This window comes from Mercenaria mercenaria, chromosome 14 (genome assembly GCF_021730395.1).
Source record: "Mercenaria mercenaria strain notata chromosome 14, MADL_Memer_1, whole genome shotgun sequence".
NCBI classification, from domain to species: domain Eukaryota; kingdom Metazoa; phylum Mollusca; class Bivalvia; order Venerida; family Veneridae; genus Mercenaria; species Mercenaria mercenaria.
In genome coordinates this window covers 41,328,616-41,347,941 of record NC_069374.1, presented here as the reverse complement: position 1 = coordinate 41,347,941, position 19,326 = coordinate 41,328,616, and the positions used below count along the sequence as shown (strand labels likewise).

General features: G+C 37.5%; 1 protein-coding gene across 1 annotated transcript in view; it reads left to right on the top strand.

The window, feature by feature from the left end:
• Positions 1 to 19,078, top strand: part of LOC123527402 (uncharacterized) — a 168,468-nt gene extending 149,390 nt beyond the window's left edge. Inside the window, exon 13 of the mRNA XM_053522602.1 lies at positions 18,588 to 19,078. Coding sequence (XP_053378577.1) covers positions 18,588 to 18,725 — 138 coding nt within the window. The 3' untranslated portion in view covers positions 18,726 to 19,078. The remainder of the gene's footprint in view (positions 1 to 18,587) is intronic.
• The last annotated feature ends 248 nt before the right edge of the window (positions 19,079 to 19,326 follow it).

Below are 19,326 nucleotides of genomic sequence, written 5' to 3'. Positions count from 1 at the left end.
TTATGGGTTCCAGAGTTATGGCCCCTGAAAGGGCCAAAATTAGCTATTTTGACCTTGTCTGCACAATAGCAGCTTTATTTAGGATTTGATTTTTACCAAACTGGCACACAACTTGTATCACCATAAGGTCTTGGTTCCTTTCTTGAACTGGCCAGATTCCCTTATGTGTTCCAGAGTTATGGCCCCTGAAAGGGCCAGAATTAGCTATTTTGACCTTGTCTGCACAATAGCAGCTTCATTTATGATTTGATTTTTACCAAACTTGCACACAACTTGTATCACCATAAGATCTTGATTCCTCTCTTGAACTGGCCAGATTCCGTTATGGGTTCCAGAGTTATGGCCCCTGAAAGGGCCAGAATTAGCTATTTTGAACTTGTCTGCACAATAGCAGCTTTATTTATGATTTGAATTTAATCAAACTTGCACAAAACTTGTGTCACCATAAGATCTTGATTCCTTAGTTGAACTGGCCAGATCCCATAATGGGTTCCAGAGTTATGGCCCCTGAAAGGGCCAAAATTAGCTATTTTGACCTTGTCTGCACAATAGCAGCTTCATTTATGATTCGATTTTAACCAAACTTGCACACAACTTGTATCACCACAAGATCTTGGTTCCTTTCTTGAACTGGCCATATTTCATCATGGGTTCCAGGGTTATGGCCCCTTAAAGGTCCAAAATTGGCTATTTTGGCTTTTGCAGCCATATAGAGACTTCATTTATGGTTTTATTTGATACAAACTTCCAAAATAACTTCAACAACAATAATTCTTGGATTCCATGACAAATCAGATCCAAGCGTAGGTTCAGAGTTATTTTATATCTGATTACCTCCCCCGATTGTAATCAAAATGGATTTATATCAGTATGTACTTATAGGACTTATTTGAAATTTCATTATTGTCATTAGTTGGACTGAGCCAATCAGGGTAGATAACTATGGACTGATTTTATGTCAGATTACCTCCCTTTATTTCAAATTAAAATGGGTATATCTCCGTAACTAATGAAGATACTGATCTGAAATTTCATTTATATCAACAGATTTATTTGGCAGATCCTCCTTTTGTTCACTTACAATAATTTTTTTTTAAATTACTTCCCTTTTACATTACTATAAATAGCTTATTTTTGGTAACTTTTTTATTATTGGCCGTAGGGAAAAACTGAGACCACTTTTCTGTGGTACAACATGGATGGTACCTCCAATTTTTAGGTGTATTTTGACATATCTGTACCTTGTAAGAATTTTTTTTTCTTTTTGGTTAAATTTCTTCCCTTTGTTGTTACTGTCCTTTGGATATTTTTTCTAAGGACCTTCTTGTCCTCAAGTGCAATGATAACAGGTGAGCGATATAGGGCCATCATGGCCCTCTTGTTTTTTTTTGTTGTTTTTTTTTGCTATTGGGGAGCCAATTTTCAGCACTTTATTACGAATTGAAATTACCTGGGCTTTAGTACAGCATGTCAGCTTTTAATCTATGAAAAAATATTTGAGCTCTGGATAAACAGAAATCCCACAGGGGTCCGTAACGGACCAAGGGTACATTGATAATTTTGGAACTTCATCAAATCGCTCAAAATGTCATTTTTGATGTTGTCTGAGAGTGTCAGTATATGCCTCAGAGGTAAGATATAACCGTATTTGAAAGATGCAGACCTAGACATTTCAGAAATATTTTCAAAATAAGTTTCGTGTAATAAATGTTGTTTCTACTGAAGCGTGAAAGGGCCATCAGACGCTAATACATTTTAGTACGTTAAGGCTGCGGAAAGGATATGTATATAGTGGAAACTTTAAATATCTTCTTGTGTGAAACTGCTGGCCCGATTTTAGAATAATTTTACACAAGTAGTCCTTGTGTGACCCTCTACCAAGATTGTTCAAATTATTTTGATTTGTCAAAAAACATGGCTGACAGAGGGCATGGTCACTTTCCCTAAATGTATATAGTGGAAACTTTAAAAATCTTCTTGTGTGAAACTGCTAGTCTGATTTTTAGCCCACCATCATCAGATGGTGGGCTGTTCAAATCACTCTACGTCCATAGTCCGTCCGTCCATTAACAATTTCTCATTATCGTATCTCCTCAGAAACTACTGGGGGGATTTTGACCAAACTTTGTCAGAATGATGTATTGGTACCCTAGTTGTGTCCCCCTGAAAATCAGACTGGTTAAACAATTTATGAGTGAGTTATGAGTTATGGCCCTTTGTTTATTTTGATTTCTAATATATGATTTTATATCCAGCGGCCCTCTAAGTAGTTAATTGGTTTTTTATGGCCTTACCTGTAGAAGGATCATAAAGTCTGCAGACACTAATGAGATAATGATTCAAGTTGTTCATTATTTTCCTGTTACACCTCAGCAGTGAATGGACTACCCTAGTAGATTGATGATCAATTTGTTTAGTACTCAAATTTCTGGGTTTAATTATTAGTTATAATATAAGTAATTATATGTGCATATTTCTATAATAAGAAAAAAATAATAATTGCATATAACTCATTAATGGTATCATCTCTTTTGTTAAAGGTATGGGTTTAATTATTAGTAATAATATAAGTAATTATATGTGCATGTTTCCATAATAAGAAAAAAATAATAATTGCATATAACTCATTAATGGTGTCATCTCTCTTGTTTAGGGTATGGGTTTAATTATCAGTTATAATATAAGTAATTATATGTGCATTCTCCGTTTCCGTAATAAGAAAAAAAAATTGCATATAACTCATTAATGGTGTCATCTCTCTTGTTTAGGGTCAAGGTCACTTATTTTGATCTAGTGACCTACTTTTTAGCTCACCTGAGCAATGCTCAGGTGAGTTTTTCTGATCACTCAATGTCCGGCGTCCAGCGTCTGTCGTCTGGCTTCTGTCGTCTGTCTGTCAACATTTAGCTTGTGTATGCGATAGAGGCTGTATTTTTATGCCCCCGAAAGGAGGCATATAGTTTTTGAACCGTCTGTCGGTCTGTCCGCAATTTTCGTGTCCGGTCCATATCTTTGTCATCGATGGATGGATTTTCAAATAACTTGGCATGAATGTGTACCACAGTAAGACGACGTGCAGTGCGCAAGACCCAGGTCCGTAGCTCAAAGGTCAAGGTCACACTTAGACGTTAAAGGATAGTGCATTGATGGGCGTGTCCGGTCCATATCTTTGTCATCGATGGATGGATTTTCAAATAACTTGGCATGAATGTGTACCACAGTAAGACGACGTGTCACACGCAAGACCCAGGTCCGTAGCTCAAAGGTCAAGGTCACACTTAGACGTTAAAGATCATTTTTCATGATAGTGCATTGATGGGCATGTCCGGTCCATATCTTTGTCATTCATGCATGGATTTTAAAATAACTATGCATGAATGTGTGACACAGTAAGACGATGTGTCGCGCGCAAGACCCAGCTCCGTAGGTCAAAGGTCCGAAACTCTAACATCGGCCATAACTATTCATTCAAAGTGCCATCGGGGGCATGTGTCATCCTACGGAGACAGCTCTTGTTCAATTAATCTTCATGAATTTTGGTCAGAATGATAACCTTGATGAAATCTAGGCCGAGTTCGAAAATGGGTCATCTCGGGTCAAAAACTAGGTCACTAGGTCAAATCAAAGAAAAACCTTGTGTATGCGATAGAGGCTGTATTTTTCAATCAATCTTCATGAATATTGGTCAGAATGATAACCTTGATGAAATCTAGGCCGAGTTCGAAAATGGGTCATCTCGGGTCAAAAACTAGGTCACTAGGTCAAATCAAAGAAAAACCTTGTGTATGCGATAGAGGCTGTATTTTTCAATTGATCTTCATGAATATTGGTCAGAATGATAACCTTGATGAAATCTAGGCCGAGTTCGAAAATGGGTCATCTCGGGTCAAAAACTAGGTCACTAGGTCAAATCAAAGAAAAACCTTGTGTATGCGATAGAGGCTGTATTTTTCAATTGATCTTCATGAATTTTTGTCAGAATGATAACCTTGATGAAATATAGGTCGAGTTCGAAAATGGGTCATCTCGGGTCAAAAACTAGGTCACTAGGTCAAATCAAGGAAAAGCCTTGTGTATGCGATAGAGGCTGTATTTTTCAACTGATCTTCATGAAATTTAGCCAGAATGATTACCTTGATAAAATCTAGGCCGAGTTCAAAATGTTTCATCTGGGGTCAAAAACTAGGTCACTAGGTCAAATCGAAGAAAAACATTGTGTATGCAATAGAGGATGTAGTTTGCAATTGATCTTCATGAAATTTGGTCTCAGTGATTGCCTTGATGAAATCTAGGTCGAGTTTGAATATGGGTTATCTGAGGTCAAATTAAAGAAAAATCTTGTGTATGCAATAGAGACTGTTTTTTTTCAATTGATTTTTATGAAATTTGGTCAGGATGATTGCCTTAATGAAATCTAGGTCGAATTTGAATATGGGTCATCTGAGTTCAAAAACTAGGTCACTAGGTCAAATCAAAGAAAAAACTTGTGTATGTGATAGAGGCTGTATTTTTCAATTGATCTTCATGAATTTTGGTCAGAATGATTGCCTTGATAAAATCTAGGTCGATTTTGAACATGGGTCATCTAGGGTCAAAAACTGTGTCATATCTAAGAAAATGCTTGTTTTATCGCAAGAGACCAATTTTTTGGTCCAATCTTAATGAAAATTGGTCAGAATATTTGTTTCCATGAAATCACTAGGTCAAACATGTTTTATACTGTTATGGTGTGTTTCTTAGGTGAGCGACCTAGGGCCATCTTGGCCCTCTTGTTTCTTTTTAACCTACAACATTCAAATTTGGACCACATGTATAGTTTTTAGTGGCTAGATGAACCTTGACATGAGTTGACCTTGATCTTGACCTAATGACCTACTTTCACATTTTTGTAGCAACAGCATTCAAATTTGGACCACATGCATAGGTTTATGTACCGAAATAAACTTTGACCTTGACATTAACCTAGTGACCTACTTTCACATTTTTAGCTCACCTGAGCACAAAGTGCTCAAGTTGAGCTTTTGTGATTGCCCTGTGTCCGGCGTCAGTCATCTGTCGTCGTCAACAATTTGACTGTTAAAGCTCTAGAGGTCACAGTTTTAGCCCAATCTTAATGAAACTTGGTCAGAATGTTACCCTCAATAAAATCTTGGATGAGTTAGATATTGGGTCATCTGGGGTCAAAAACTAGGTCACCAGGTCAAATCAAAGGAAAAATTTGTTAACACTCTGGAGGTCACAATTTTAGCCCAATCTTAATGAAACTTGGTCAGAATGTTACCCTCAATAAAATCTTGGACGAATTCGATATTGGGTCATCTTGGCTCAAAAACTAGGTCACCAGGTCAAATCAAAGGAAAAGCTTGTTAACACTCTAGAGGCCACATTTATGACTGTATCTTCATGAAACTTAATCAGAATGTTAATCTTGATGATCTCAAGGTCCAGTTTGAATCTGGGTCATGTAGGGTCAAAAACTAGGTCACAGTCAAATCAAAGGCAAAGCTAGTTTACACTGTAGAGGCCACATTTATGACCGTATCTTAATGAAACTTGGTCAAAATGTTAATTTTGATGATCTATAGGTCAAGTTTAAATCTGGGTCAGGTGGGGTCAAAAACTTGGTCACTAGGTCAAAGCAAAGGAAAAGCTTGTTAACACTCTAGAGGCCACATTTATGACTGTATCTTCATGAAACCTAGTCAGAATGTTAAACTTGATGATCTTCAGGTCAAGTTCGAAATTGGGTCATGTCAGGTCAAAAACTAGGTCACCGGGTCAAATCAAAGGAAAAGCTAGTTAACACTTTAGAGGCCACATTTATGACCATATCTTAATGAAACTTAATCAGAATGTTAATCTTGATGATCTATAGGTCAAGTTCAAATCTGGGTCAGGTGGGGTCAAAAACTAGGTCAAATCAAAGGAAAAGCTTGTTAACACTCTAGAGGTCACATTTATGTTTGTATCTTCATGAAACTTAGTCAGAATGTTAAACTTTATGATCTTTAGGTCAAGTTCGAATATGGGTCATGTGGCCTCAAAAACTAGGTCATGGGGTCAAATCAAAGGAAAAGCTATTTAACACTTTAGAGGCCACATTTATGACCATATCTTAATGAAACTTGGTCAGAATGTTAATCTTGATGATCTATAGGTCAGTAGGTCAGGTGAGCGATACAGGGCCTTCATGGCCCTCTTGTTGAAGGTACAGGCTTCAAATTTGGACCACATGCATAGTTTTGTGTTAGAAATAAAATTTGACCTTGATTTTGACCTAGTGACCTACTTTCACATTTCTCAAGCTACAGCCTTCAAATTTGGACCACATGCATAGTTCTGTGTACCGAAATGAAGTTTGGCCTAGTGACCTTCTTTCACATTTCTTAAGCTACAGGCTTCAAATGTGGACCACATGAATAGTTTTGTGTTCTAAATTGAAATTTGACCTTGATTTTTTACCTAGTACCTACTTTCACATTTCTCAAGCTACAGCCTTCAAATTTGAAGCACATGCGTAGTTTTGTGTACCAAGATGAACTTCGACCTTGAAATTGATCTAGTGACCTACTTTCACATTTCTCAAGCTACAGCATTCAAATTTAGACCACATGCATGGACCACATGCACAGTTCTATGTACTGAAATGAACTTTGACCTTGATTTTGACCTATTGACATATTTGTGCTTTGCTCATAGCACATTCATATATTGACCAATCCCTTTGATATTTGGTATGTAAGTATGGAGCCAAAATTACCAATTGGTATTAGAGGTCACTGGATCCAAGGACTTTGATGACCTGGATTCTGATATAGTTACCTATTTTTAGGATTTTGAGCTAGTCTTAAAATTTGGAAAATTCAAAAATGACCCAATGGTGGGCGCCAAGATCACTCTGTGATCTCTTGTAAAATAATTTTACACAAATGGTTCTTGTGTGACCCTCTACCAAGATTATTCAAATTATTCCGATGTCAAAAAAACATGGCTGCCAGGGGGCGTGGTCACTTTTCCCTTTATGTATACCATACTTGTCCAAATTATTATTATTGCCCTAAGGTCAAAAGATGGCCACACCCCTGTGTTTGACATGTACTTTCTATAGGTTTTTATATTAGAAACTTTGAAAATCTTCTTCTCTGAATCAATAATAGCTAGAGCCTTGATATTTGGTGTGTGACATCAGATTTGTAATGTCGTACCGTAATTGTTTAAATTATTGCCCTAGGTTCAAAAGTGTGTGTGACATATATGTAATATAGGTTAACATAGAAGAAACCTAACTCTGTACTTATACAAGCACACTTGAAGCCTTGTACACAGGTGAGCGCTTTAGGGTCAATGACCCTCTTGTCTTTAAAAATTTATAAAAAAAATATAGGTTTTGAGGGTAATGTATTTTAAAGCATGATTATGGAGAAACACCCCGCTTGCCAGTTGCAAACTTTATGCTAAAATGTTCGCCACACATTGGGGTTTTCAAAAAAATATGTTAATTCCCCCTTGGTGGGGAGGTGGGGGAGCAAAACGCCTTCTGGGTCATGGTATATATATCTTTTGAGTATTCAGTCATTAGCCTACTAGTCTCTCCTTTAACAGTGAATGAACAGTCAGTCAGTCATAATACTCACTGTCCTGTAACTGTACTTGAGCAGTCAGTCATTGAACCTACTGGCACTGGTGTTACATTCTTTCCCTTAACAGTTTATGAGCAGTCAGTCATTGAACCTACTGGCACTGGTTTACATTCTTTCCCTTAACAGTTTATGAGCAGTCAGTCATTGAACCTACTGGCACTGGTTCATTGAACAGTAAATGAGCAGTCATTCATTTAACTTACTGATACTGGTATTACATTCTCCCTCTTAACATTTCATGAGCAGTCATTTATTAGCTCATCTGATTTTCTAAAAAAAAAATTATGAGTTATTGTCATCACTTGATCGGCATTGATGTTGGCGTTGCCTGGTTAAGTTTTATGTTTAGGTCAGCTTTTCTCCTAAACTATCAAAGCTATTGCTTTGAAACTTGCAACTCTTGTTCACCATCAATAGCTGACTTTGTACAGCAAGAAATGTAACTCCATCCTGCTTTTTGCAAGGATTTTGGCCCCTTTTGGGCTTAGAAAATATCAGATTTCTTGGTTAAGTTTTATGTTTAGGTCAACTTTTCCACTAAACTATCAAAGCTATCACTTTGAAACTTGCAGCACTTGTTCACCATTAAAAGCTGACACTGTACAGAGGAACTGTGAAACATAACTCCATCCTCCTTTTTGCAAGAATTATGGCCCCTTTCGGACTTAGAAAATCAGATTTGTGTTTAGGTCCGCTTTTCTCCTTAATGGTCAAAGCTATTGCTTTAAAACTTGCAACACTTGTTCACCATCATTAGCTGACTCTGTACAGCAAGAAACATAACTCCATCCTGCTTTTTGCAAGAATTATGGCCCCTTTTGGACTTAGAAAATATCAGATTTCTTGGTTAAGTTTTGCGTTTAGGTCAACTTTTCTCCTTAATGGTCAAAGCTATTGCTTTAAAACTTGGAGCAGTTATTCACCATTAATTAAAAGCTGACTCTGCAAAGCAAGTACCATAACTCTACATTGCTTTTTTGCAAGAATTATGGCCCCTTTTGGACTTAGAAGATCATGGGTATGACAATATTTCTATTATACAGAGACAAAAAAATCAGATGAGCGTCTACACCTGCAAGGTGGTGCTTTTGTTTAACCCACTAGTACTGATGTTAAATATGCTCCAGTAAAAGTTAATGAGCAGTTAGTCATTTAACCTACTGGTACTGATGTACAAGTCCATCATAATTCGTGTCCGGAGCATAACTTTATAATCATTAAAGGTATTCACTGTAAGCATGGCATATTGGTAAATGGCGATGAAATGATGTGCAAAGCAGTTAAATCAGCTTGGTAGGTGAAAGATCAAGGTGACAAATTGAGCTAAAAGGTCAAAATTGTCTGTCATATTTTGTGTCTGGAGCATAACTAAATACTGTATAGCGGGTTATATTCACAGTGCCAAATGTTCGCGTTTTTTGAAGAGTTTTGAATTCACGATGTCTTAAGTTTGCGGAAACTACTTCGACCGCGAATTATAAACCTTGGTTGTAAACAACAGAAAGGGAAGTCACTCTTCCGAGACATGCAAATAATAATAAATATGCAAATTTTGAGGTAGCTTGAAAACGAAAGTAGGATTTACATTGACACCGATAATAATTTACCTCCTTTGCAAAGAGCGGAGTCTCACAGAACTATAGATTTTTGTTTTCTTTAAAATAGAACCAATAAAATGATGTTTCCTTTTTAAAATTTAAATATTTTTATGAATGAATAGAAAGCAATTTTCATTGTCTCGAAATGGCACTTTGATACGCTCATTTGAAAAACGGGACATATTTTGAAAAATGGGACGTATTATGGAAACGCCCCTGGCGGGCGGATCGGCATCCACAGACTTTGTCCGGAGCATATCTTCTTCATGCATGGATGGATTTTGATGAAACTTGGCACAATTGTTCACCATCATGAGACGGAGTGTAATGCGTAAGAACCAGGTCCCTAGGTCTAAGGTCAAGGTCACACTTAGAGGTCAAAGGTCAAATTCAAGAATGACTGTCCGGAGCATTTCTTCTTCATGCATGGAAGGATTTTGATGTAGCTTGGCACAATTGTTCACCATCATGAGACGACGGAGTGTAATGCGCAAGAACCTGGTCCCTAGGTCTAAGGTCAAGGTCACACTTAGAGGTCAAAGGTCAAATTCAAGAATGACTGTCCGGAGCATTTCTTCTTCATGCATGGAAGGATTTTGATGTAGCTTGGCACAATTGTTCACCATCATGAGGCGGAGTGTCATGCGCAAGAACCAGATCCCTAGCTCTAAGGTCAAGGTCTCACTTAGAGGTCAAAGGATACAAGAATGAAAACTTTGTCCGGAGCATTTCTTCTTCATGCATGGAGGGATTTTGATGTAACTTGGCACAAATGTTCACCACCACAAGACGAAGTGTCAAGTGCAAGAACCATGACCCTAGGTCTAAGGTCAAGGTCACACTTAGAGGCCAAAGGTCAGATACAAGAATGACTTTTTCCGGAGCATTTCTTCTTCATGCATAGAGGGATTTTGATGTAACTTAGCACAATTGTACACCATCATGAGACGGAGTGTCATGCGCAGGTCCCTTCTTTAGAATTACTTCCCTTTGTTGTTACTATAAATAGCTTATATTGTAACTTTTTCATTACTAGTTGTAGGGAAAAATCGAGATCACTTTTCTGTAGTACAACATGCATGTTACATCCAATTCTTGGGTGTATTTTGACCTATCTCTACCTGTTAAGATTTTTTTGTGGACTTACAATTTTTTTTTTCCCTTAACTTCCCTTAGTTGTTACTATAAATAACTTACATTGTAAATTTTTTATAATTGACCGTAGGGAAAAACCAGGACCACTTTTCTCTGGTACAACATAGATGTTACTTTCAAATTTTAGGTGTATTTTAAGGTGTGGATAAAGAAAAACAAAAGAATTACAATAATTACTAAAAAAAACATTGTAAATAACCGCATAATTAAAATTCCATTTGCAAATACAGGTGCTAGTGTAAAGAAACTTGCTGTGACGGGCGTATATTGTGACATTCTGGCACTCTTGTTCAAAATGACATCAACTTCTCACTTCAAACCGATAACAAAAGGTGTGATCATCCTTTGTTATGATCTGTTAAACTTTATAGATGAAATGGCCGGTAATTATCGGTAATTAGCGTGACGCCTTGTGTCAGTTTTATCTCGGTTAAAGATTATTATAGTCGATCTTTTATTAGTATCATAAAATTTAGGATTTTGCAAATTTCTTTCTTCGAAGTACTATTAAATTTATATAAAACTAGAACTATCACTAAGGTGGCGAATGTAACCCCCGCATGCACTGACACAGTGCATTGCAATTTTGACGCACACAATATAAACGGTAACAAAAAATATTTTAGTCAATAACGCTGATGAGTAAAGTTTGTAATTGAGTGGTCTTCATTGGTGAAATATGTATATTCCCGATAACAAAAAGTTGCGGTGTTTAGATTTCGCGCTGTCAATGTTGACCGCAAATATAGCGAAAATATAATACCTCCGCAAATATAATCCGCTATACAGTAACCATGCAAGATGTTGACTTCAAATTTGTCATGTAAGTAGGTGGCAATTTGACGATGTGCAGAGCACATGACCCTGATCTGTAGGTCAAAGCTAAAGGTCACAAATTGAGTTGAAAGGTCAAATATGTCTGTCATATTTCGTGTCTGGAGCATAACTTATTAACCATTCAAGGTATTGACTTCAAACTTCATATGTAGGTAGGTAGTGATGAGACAATATGCAGAGCACATGAACCTGGTCTGTAAGTTTAAGGTCAAGGCCTCAAATTGAGCTCAAAGGTCAAATCTTTCCGTCATATTTAGTGTCTAGAGCATAATTTATTAACCATTTAAGATATTGACTTCAAACTTAAGATGTAGGTAGGTGGTGATGAGATGATGTGCAAGAGAGCATGAACCAGGGTGGTAGGTCAAGTTCAAATCTTTTATTTAGTTTCTTGCCCTTTAGTATCCGGTCACCACCAACGCATGCACACACCCTGCTTCTCATGCCTCCCACCGAAAAAAATCTTTAAATTTTGCTTCCGTCCTCCTCTGGTATAACCCTTCTTGGGTGTATTGCCCACTTTGGGGAAGCTCTTGTTTATTCTATCAATACTGATTACCCTATTGATTTTTAGGTCAAAGGTCAAGGCACATTGACCCAGAACAGTAGAACTATTGTGTACAGTGACCAAATAATTTCTGTTCCTTATGCAATCAAAGGGGGGGGGGGGGGGCATTTCGTGTTCTACGAGCTCTTGTTTTGCCTAGTTGTACTGATATCTTATTAGTCCCCTACTGGTTGAAAACCAGTTTCGGGGACTATAGGAATATGCTTTTCCGTCCGTCATTCTGTCATTCCGTCCATCCGCAATTTTGTGTCCGGTCCATAACTCTGTCATTCATTCAGGGATTTTAATATTACTTAGCACAATTGTTCCCCATGACGAGACGACGTGTCTTGTGCAAAACCCAGACCCCTGGCTCAAAGGTCAAGGTCACAATTGGAGGTCAAAGGTCAACAGGGCTTTTTTCCTGTCCAGTCCATAACTCAGCCACCCATGAAGGGATTTTAATATTACTTGGCACAAATGTACCTCATAATAAGATGATGTGTCGTGCACAACTTTCAGACCCCTAGCTCAAAGGTCAAGGTCACACTTGGCAGTCAAATGTTAACATGGCATGAACAGGGTCTGTTTTGTGTCCGGTCCATAACTCTGTCATTCATTAAGGGATTTTAATATTACTTGGCATAAATGTTCCCCATGATGAGAGGACATGCACAAAACCCAGTCCCTTGGCTTAAAGGTCAAGGTCACAGTTGGAGGTCAAAGGTCAATAGGTTTTTTTTTCCTGTCCGGTCCAGAACTCTGTCATCAAGGGATTACAATATTACTTGGCATAAATGTTCCCCATGATGGGACAATGTGTCATGTGCAAAACCCATGACCCTAGCTTAAAGGTCAATGTCACAATTGGAGGTCAAAGGTCAACAAGGCTTTTTTCCTGTCCGGTCCATAACTCTGCCATCCGTGGAGGGATTGTAATATTACTTGGCACAGATGTTCCCCATGATGAAAGAACATGTCATGCCCAAAACTGGACCCCTAGCTCAGAGATCAAGGTCACAATTGGAGGTCAAAGGTCAATAGGGTTTTTTTCCTGTCCGGTCTGACAAAGAGTTTTATGTAGACTTATATTATATAGATTTTTTTTTTTTTTTTTTTTTTTTTTTTTTAAGATTAACTTCCCTTTGTTGTTACTATAAATAACTTATACTATAACTTTTTTTTAATTGGCCAAAAAAATTCCATATGAAAATACAGGTGCTGGTGAGAAATTTGCTATGATGCTCATATATTGTGACATTCTAGCACACTTGTTTATATTTATAGATGTTATGAAACAATCAACAACTGTAGGTTTTTCTATATGCAAATCTTAATCCAAGTGTTTTGTTATAATATATTGATTATATAGTCCTATATTGTTCTCCCCCGATGAAAGTTGGAGGGATATAGTTTTGGCGTTGTCCGTCCGTCCTTCCATCCGTCTTTCTGTCCGTCCGGAGCCATATCTAGGAAATGGTTGGGAATATTTATATAGAACTTCATGTACATGTTCACCACTATGAGTTTTTGCGGCCCGCCAAGTTTCAGTCAGATTGCCCTAGTAACACCAGAGTTATATGGCCCTTAGAAGTTTCTAGTGTTAACTATTATATAATAATATAGGGTACTATAAACATGGCAATTTCTGCATCATAACTTTTGATATATTTGACCTAGAACTATGAAACATAAACAGACTTTAGATCACCATAGTGTGGTTGTGTACACACAATTTCGTTCAGATTTATTTTGTAAATTAAGAGTTATTGCCCTTTAATTGTATAAAAATCCTCATATTTGTACATAACAAACTTACCATTTGGTAGAATTTCATTAAATTTCTTTCATTCTTTTCCATGAACATTTATTGTAAACATGTGAAGTTGTGTACCCACACCTGGTCACCCCCTTACCTTGATCACACCCCCCCCCCCCCCCCCCCCCCCCCCCAAAAAAAAAAAAATTTATTCCATATTTTAGATTTTTTTCAAACAAACATCATATACATCATCACCACTATGAGGTTATGGGGCCCATCAAGTTTCAGTCAGATTGCCCAAGTAACACCAAAGTTATGGCCCTTTTTTCACAATTTCGTACGGATTTCTTTTGTAACTTCAGAGTTATTGCCCTTTAATTGTCTAAAAATCCACATATTTGTACATTATTAATTATTTATTATTAACATGTGAAGTTGTTCACCCACACATGGTCACCCACTTGCCTTGGTCACACCCCCTCCCCCTCGCCCCCCCTAAAAAAAAAAAAAAAATTAATTTTTTTCATCCCTTATTTTAGATTTTTTTCAAACCTTCCATGAATATTTATCAACCTGCAAGTTGTATGATGACCAGTGTATTTTGTCTCATTTATCCTTGCCACCGGTGAACCATCTGCAGATGGTCCCAATTGTTTGGCTGTGAGGTCATGAGGTCAAAGGTCAAGATTTCAGCATACTCAAGACTGAAATTACATACCCAGTTACCTGCAGGGAGTTATTTTTGGATGTTTGTTTTACAGCTTTCGTTCTAGTGCATAAATATGTTATACAAACATCTTGATATAAGCTATATCGATTGTGGTATTATTGGACAAATGTTTCAAACGACTAAGTGTAGAAAGTTCTTGAAAGTCCACTTTCAGGTAAAGTTTCCATTTCTAATCAGTTTCTTGGTCTGTGTTATTTCCTATGACTTACCGCACTTGCCAAACCTGATTTGGGCCTACAAGTGGGTGTTATCTGTCATGCAGAGCATTCTCAAATGATACAAATACTTTTGGTCAAATGTCACTGACTCAGTTTACACTTGCTCAGCAAGTAGTATATTCTGTGGCAAAGCATCTTTCATTCCTGCATGACAAATTAAGAACTGCTTATTAGTTCCCTACTGGTTGAACACCGGATGGGGACTATAGGAATTCCCTCTGTCCATCTGTCCATCTATCCGTCTGTCCTGTCCATCTGCAAATCTGGATCCTGCAATTACTCAAAAAATATTCAGGTTAGATTCATAAAACTTGGTATGTGAATAGAGGGCAAATTATAAAGATTATGCACGTACATGACTTGTAGGTCAAAGGTCAAAGACACTATTGGTTTAAACATATTTTATTAGCGAGATAGTTTACAAAATATATACAATCAACAAAATTCACAAAAATGCTTAGGATAAGACACTATTGAAGGTCAAGTAAAAATTGTTCTACTCCATAACTTTTATATGCATAGATGGATTATCTTAGTGCTACACACAAACGTTCCCCATGATGAGACAATGTGTCAGCGCATGATCTATGCTTTTCGGTTAAAGGTCAAGGTCACTGTTTGTTTTTAGGTCAAGTAAAATGTTGTTTAAAAGGAGACTTATGAAACAGAAGTCCAATAACCAAGGTAAAAAGTGTTTCTTATTTTCTAATGCCTCATTCGGTTTATGAGCTTGTCCATTGATACCCTGATCAAAGTTATAGGCACCCAGTCATCTAATGTTTGTACAAATTTCTGTTCACAATAGGCAAATAAAACTTAAGCATTACTGTTCTTATTAAAATATTGTCTTGGTTAAAATGATAAAACTGTTACTGTAAAACTGGGTTATAAGGAACTGTTTACGGTCACAAAAAAATGTTTGCTTTTTCCAAGGTACACTATATACATATTGTTAACTTTTATTTCGCTATAACTGAACTGTATAACGTACATCTGACGTATACTATAGCGAACATGTCTAGGAAAACTGTGATTTGAGTGATTTTTGATGTGTTTAATCTTCCATGTGGGCCTCAACATATACACAACATAATTATATACAGTCAACGTAATACACAAATATACACAATGAACCAGTACAAAACATCATAATATAAATCTGTTGGAGAATTGAATATAGGTTATGAATAGTAATTAATTATTGTAATATGAGCAATATTCAAATTTTCATAAAATCAACATGAAATATACATGATTATGCAGAAAGACAAAAATGAATACTTGAAGTGATGATTTTTATACGCCTGTCTCTGGAAGAGCGGGGCGTGTTATGTGAACACCCGTGGTGTGCGGGCTGGCAGCCGACATCCAAAAAGCATGTCTGCTCTCTAAGTCAAATAGTTTTCATCTGATCTTCACCAAACATGGTGACAGTGTTTGTGGGCATAATATCTCGGCAGAGTTCGATAACCAGCAAAATCGCCCCAGGTACTCTTGAGTTATGGCCCTTGAATTACTCGAAATCTGCAAACTTAGGCTTGTCCACTCTCTAAGTCAAACAGTTTTCATCCAATCTTCACCAAACTTGGTGGCAGTGTTTGTGGGCATAATATCTCAGCCAAGTTCGATAACCAGCAAAATCTCCCCAGGCACTTTTGGATTATGACCCTTAAATTACACGAAAAACTGCGTATTTAGCCTTGTCCGCTCTCTAAGTCGAACAATTTTCATCCGATCTTCCACAAACTTGCAGGTAATGTTTGTGGGCATAATGTCTCAGCCAAGTTCGATAACTAGCCAAATCGCCCCAGGCACTCTTGGATTATGGCCCTTGAATTACTCGAAATCTGTGAATTTAGCCTTGTCTGCTCTCTAAGTCGAACAGTTTTCATTCGATCTTCACCAAACTTGCTGACAATGTTTGTGGGCATAATATTTCGGCCAAGTTCGATAATCAGCCAAATCGCCCCAGGCACTTTTGGATTATGGCCCTTGAATTAGGCCAAGTTTGATGACGGGCGTATTTTGTGTTAGTCTGCCAGTCTTGTTATCAATTCATCACTAACAGTTCAGATATTTAACTCCTACTGAATCCTGTTCATTCCACTTAAATTGTCGCCTCGCCAACACGCGGCGTTGCCCAAAAACATATATACATGCGACATTTAACAATCCTCGCGAGGTTAAGAGGGCGATAATTATCGTCTTAATTGTCGCATGTCTTTCTTAATTCTCACGTTGTGAAATTGAAATCCAGTAGACATAGTTGCGAGAATTAGTAAAACCTCGCATTGTCGCACTGTCGCTTGGGATTAAATTTCCGGACAAATTGATCGATGTAATTCTTCCTGGGTACTATTTATCAATACCACGGTAATGTAGTAAGAAATTATCCCCTACACCGGGCGACAATGCGAGGTTTTACTAATTCTCGCAACTGTGTCTATTGGATTTCAATTTCACGACACAAGAATCAACTGCTTTGATATTTTTAGCTGAGTTTTTGTGATTGCCCTTCTTCCATCGTCCTTCATCCACAATTTCTTGCGAACACAATAGAGACCACATTTTGCAATTGATTTTAATCAAACTTGCAAACAACTTGTATTGGTGTAATATCTCAGTTCCTTTCAAAAACTGGCCAGATTCCTTCATGTGTTCCAGAGTTATGGCCCCTTAAAGGGCCAAAATTAGCAATTTTGCACTTTATTTTAATCAAACTTGCACACAACTTGTATTTGCATAATATCTCGGTTCTTTTCAAAAACTGACCAGATTCCATCATGGGTTCCAGAGTTACTGTCCCTGAAAGGGGCAAAATTTTCTGTTTTTGCCCTTTCAGCCAAATAGGGGTTTCATTTATGCTTTGATTTGATACAAACTTGCACAGCATTTACTGCATCCCCCATCACCTTCCCCCTCACTCACGCACGCACCCACACATACACACACGCACACACATAAACCCCCCTCCCATCAATTCAGTTTCAGTTTCATGTGCCTTAGAATTCCATCACCACCCCCAACCACCACTGCCACATTACACACATACACATGCGTAAGATTTTTATGCCCCCGGCATCTACTGATCCTTGAGGCATATAGTGATTGTCCTGTCCGTCCGTCCATCCCTCCGTACGAGGTTAACCAAATGGGACCGTTTCGTCTTGCATCAATACCCCTTACTAGAATGACTTGATACTAATGCACATGTAATCTGTGACCATTCCTCTTCTTCAGACATCACCTGACCTCAGTTTGACCTTGAACTTGACCTCGTTTTGGACTTAGGTTGCTTTGTATCGACAAGGATGCCACCGGGGGCATCAAGCCTTTATTGAACGCAGCTCCTTGTTTTTTTTTAGCTCGACAATTCGAAGAATAGGGGAGCTATCCTACTCACCCCGGCGTCGGCGCGAGCGTCACGCAAATGTTAAAGTTTGTGTACCACCCCAAATATTTTCAAAGTCCATTGAGATATTGCTTTCATATTTTGCATACTTGTTAACCATCATGACTCCAGTCTGTAAAAAGGAGGAGGAAACTCTATCAAGCATTTGACTGAATTATGTCCCCTTTTCGACTTAGAATAAATGTTAAAGTTTGCATACCACCCCAAATATTTTCAAAGTCCATTGAGATATTGCTTTCATATTTTGCATACTTGTTTACCATCATGACCCCAGTCTGTAAAAGGAGGAGGCAACTCTATCAAGCATTTTGACTGAATTATGGCCCCTTTTCGACTTAGAATAAATGTTAAAGTTTGCGTACCACCCCAAATATTTTCAAAGTCCATTGAGATATTGCTTTCATATTTTGCATACTTGTTTACCATCATGACCCCAGTCTGTAAAAAGGAGGAGGCAACTCTATCAAGCATTTTTAATGGATTATGGCCCCTTTTCGACTTAGAATATGCTTATTGTAATGTTAAAGTTTTACTCATAGCTTATATTATACTAACAAGCACTGAGAATAGTCTAGCACGCTGTCCACTGACAGCTCTTGTTTAATTTTACTACCTCCTCCTCTGATTTAGTATGTTGGGCTTTGTGGAGCTCTTGTTACTGATAATGAATATTTGCATTTTTAAATAGGTGACGTTGTTCATGTCATTACTACCAAAGAAGATATTGAAACATGGGAAAGATGTGACAGATGATTTACTGAACACAGTAGATGTAATGAGGAATCGAACAGCTGATTTACAGCAACCATTATCTGCTGCAGGATGATTGTGTACATGTTTTATCCTTGTTTGTTGTGGGCAAAATTCAGCTAGAGAAGAGAAATTATATACAGTTATTTTCTTAACTACTTCATTTGCTATTGCTGCATTGATTTAAGTAGAAAAAATTATTGTTCTGTTGTCATGAAAAAAATATGTATGTTTTTAAGATATCCATCAGATTGCCTTTTTAGATACAGAGCCTGACTATAATTATACTTGGATTCTGATTAGACAATTGATTTTAGCAGCAGAAGTGGGTACTCTCCGGCTGTCAGTTGTAAGGAATATTTTCGATAAACAGTAAATTCTAAATTGCTATACATTATTTCAAAATAATTAAAATATTGAAAAACTGTCTTTAGCCACCATGTCAGGTTCATATTTAGCTGGTGATTGGTAACCGGGTAAGAAATCTATTTTCAGTATTACAGTTTGCATTGTACTACCTGTACACAAAATTTGCAGCTGCCTACACATGGTCCTCCAATATTAAAAACAGAAAAGGTCTAACAATGCAGTTTAAACAGGGATTGGGGTATGGTCTGCATGTTCTCACAGTTTATTCAGTTTTAATGCTGTTTTTGGTTGACCGTCGGAAATTTTAA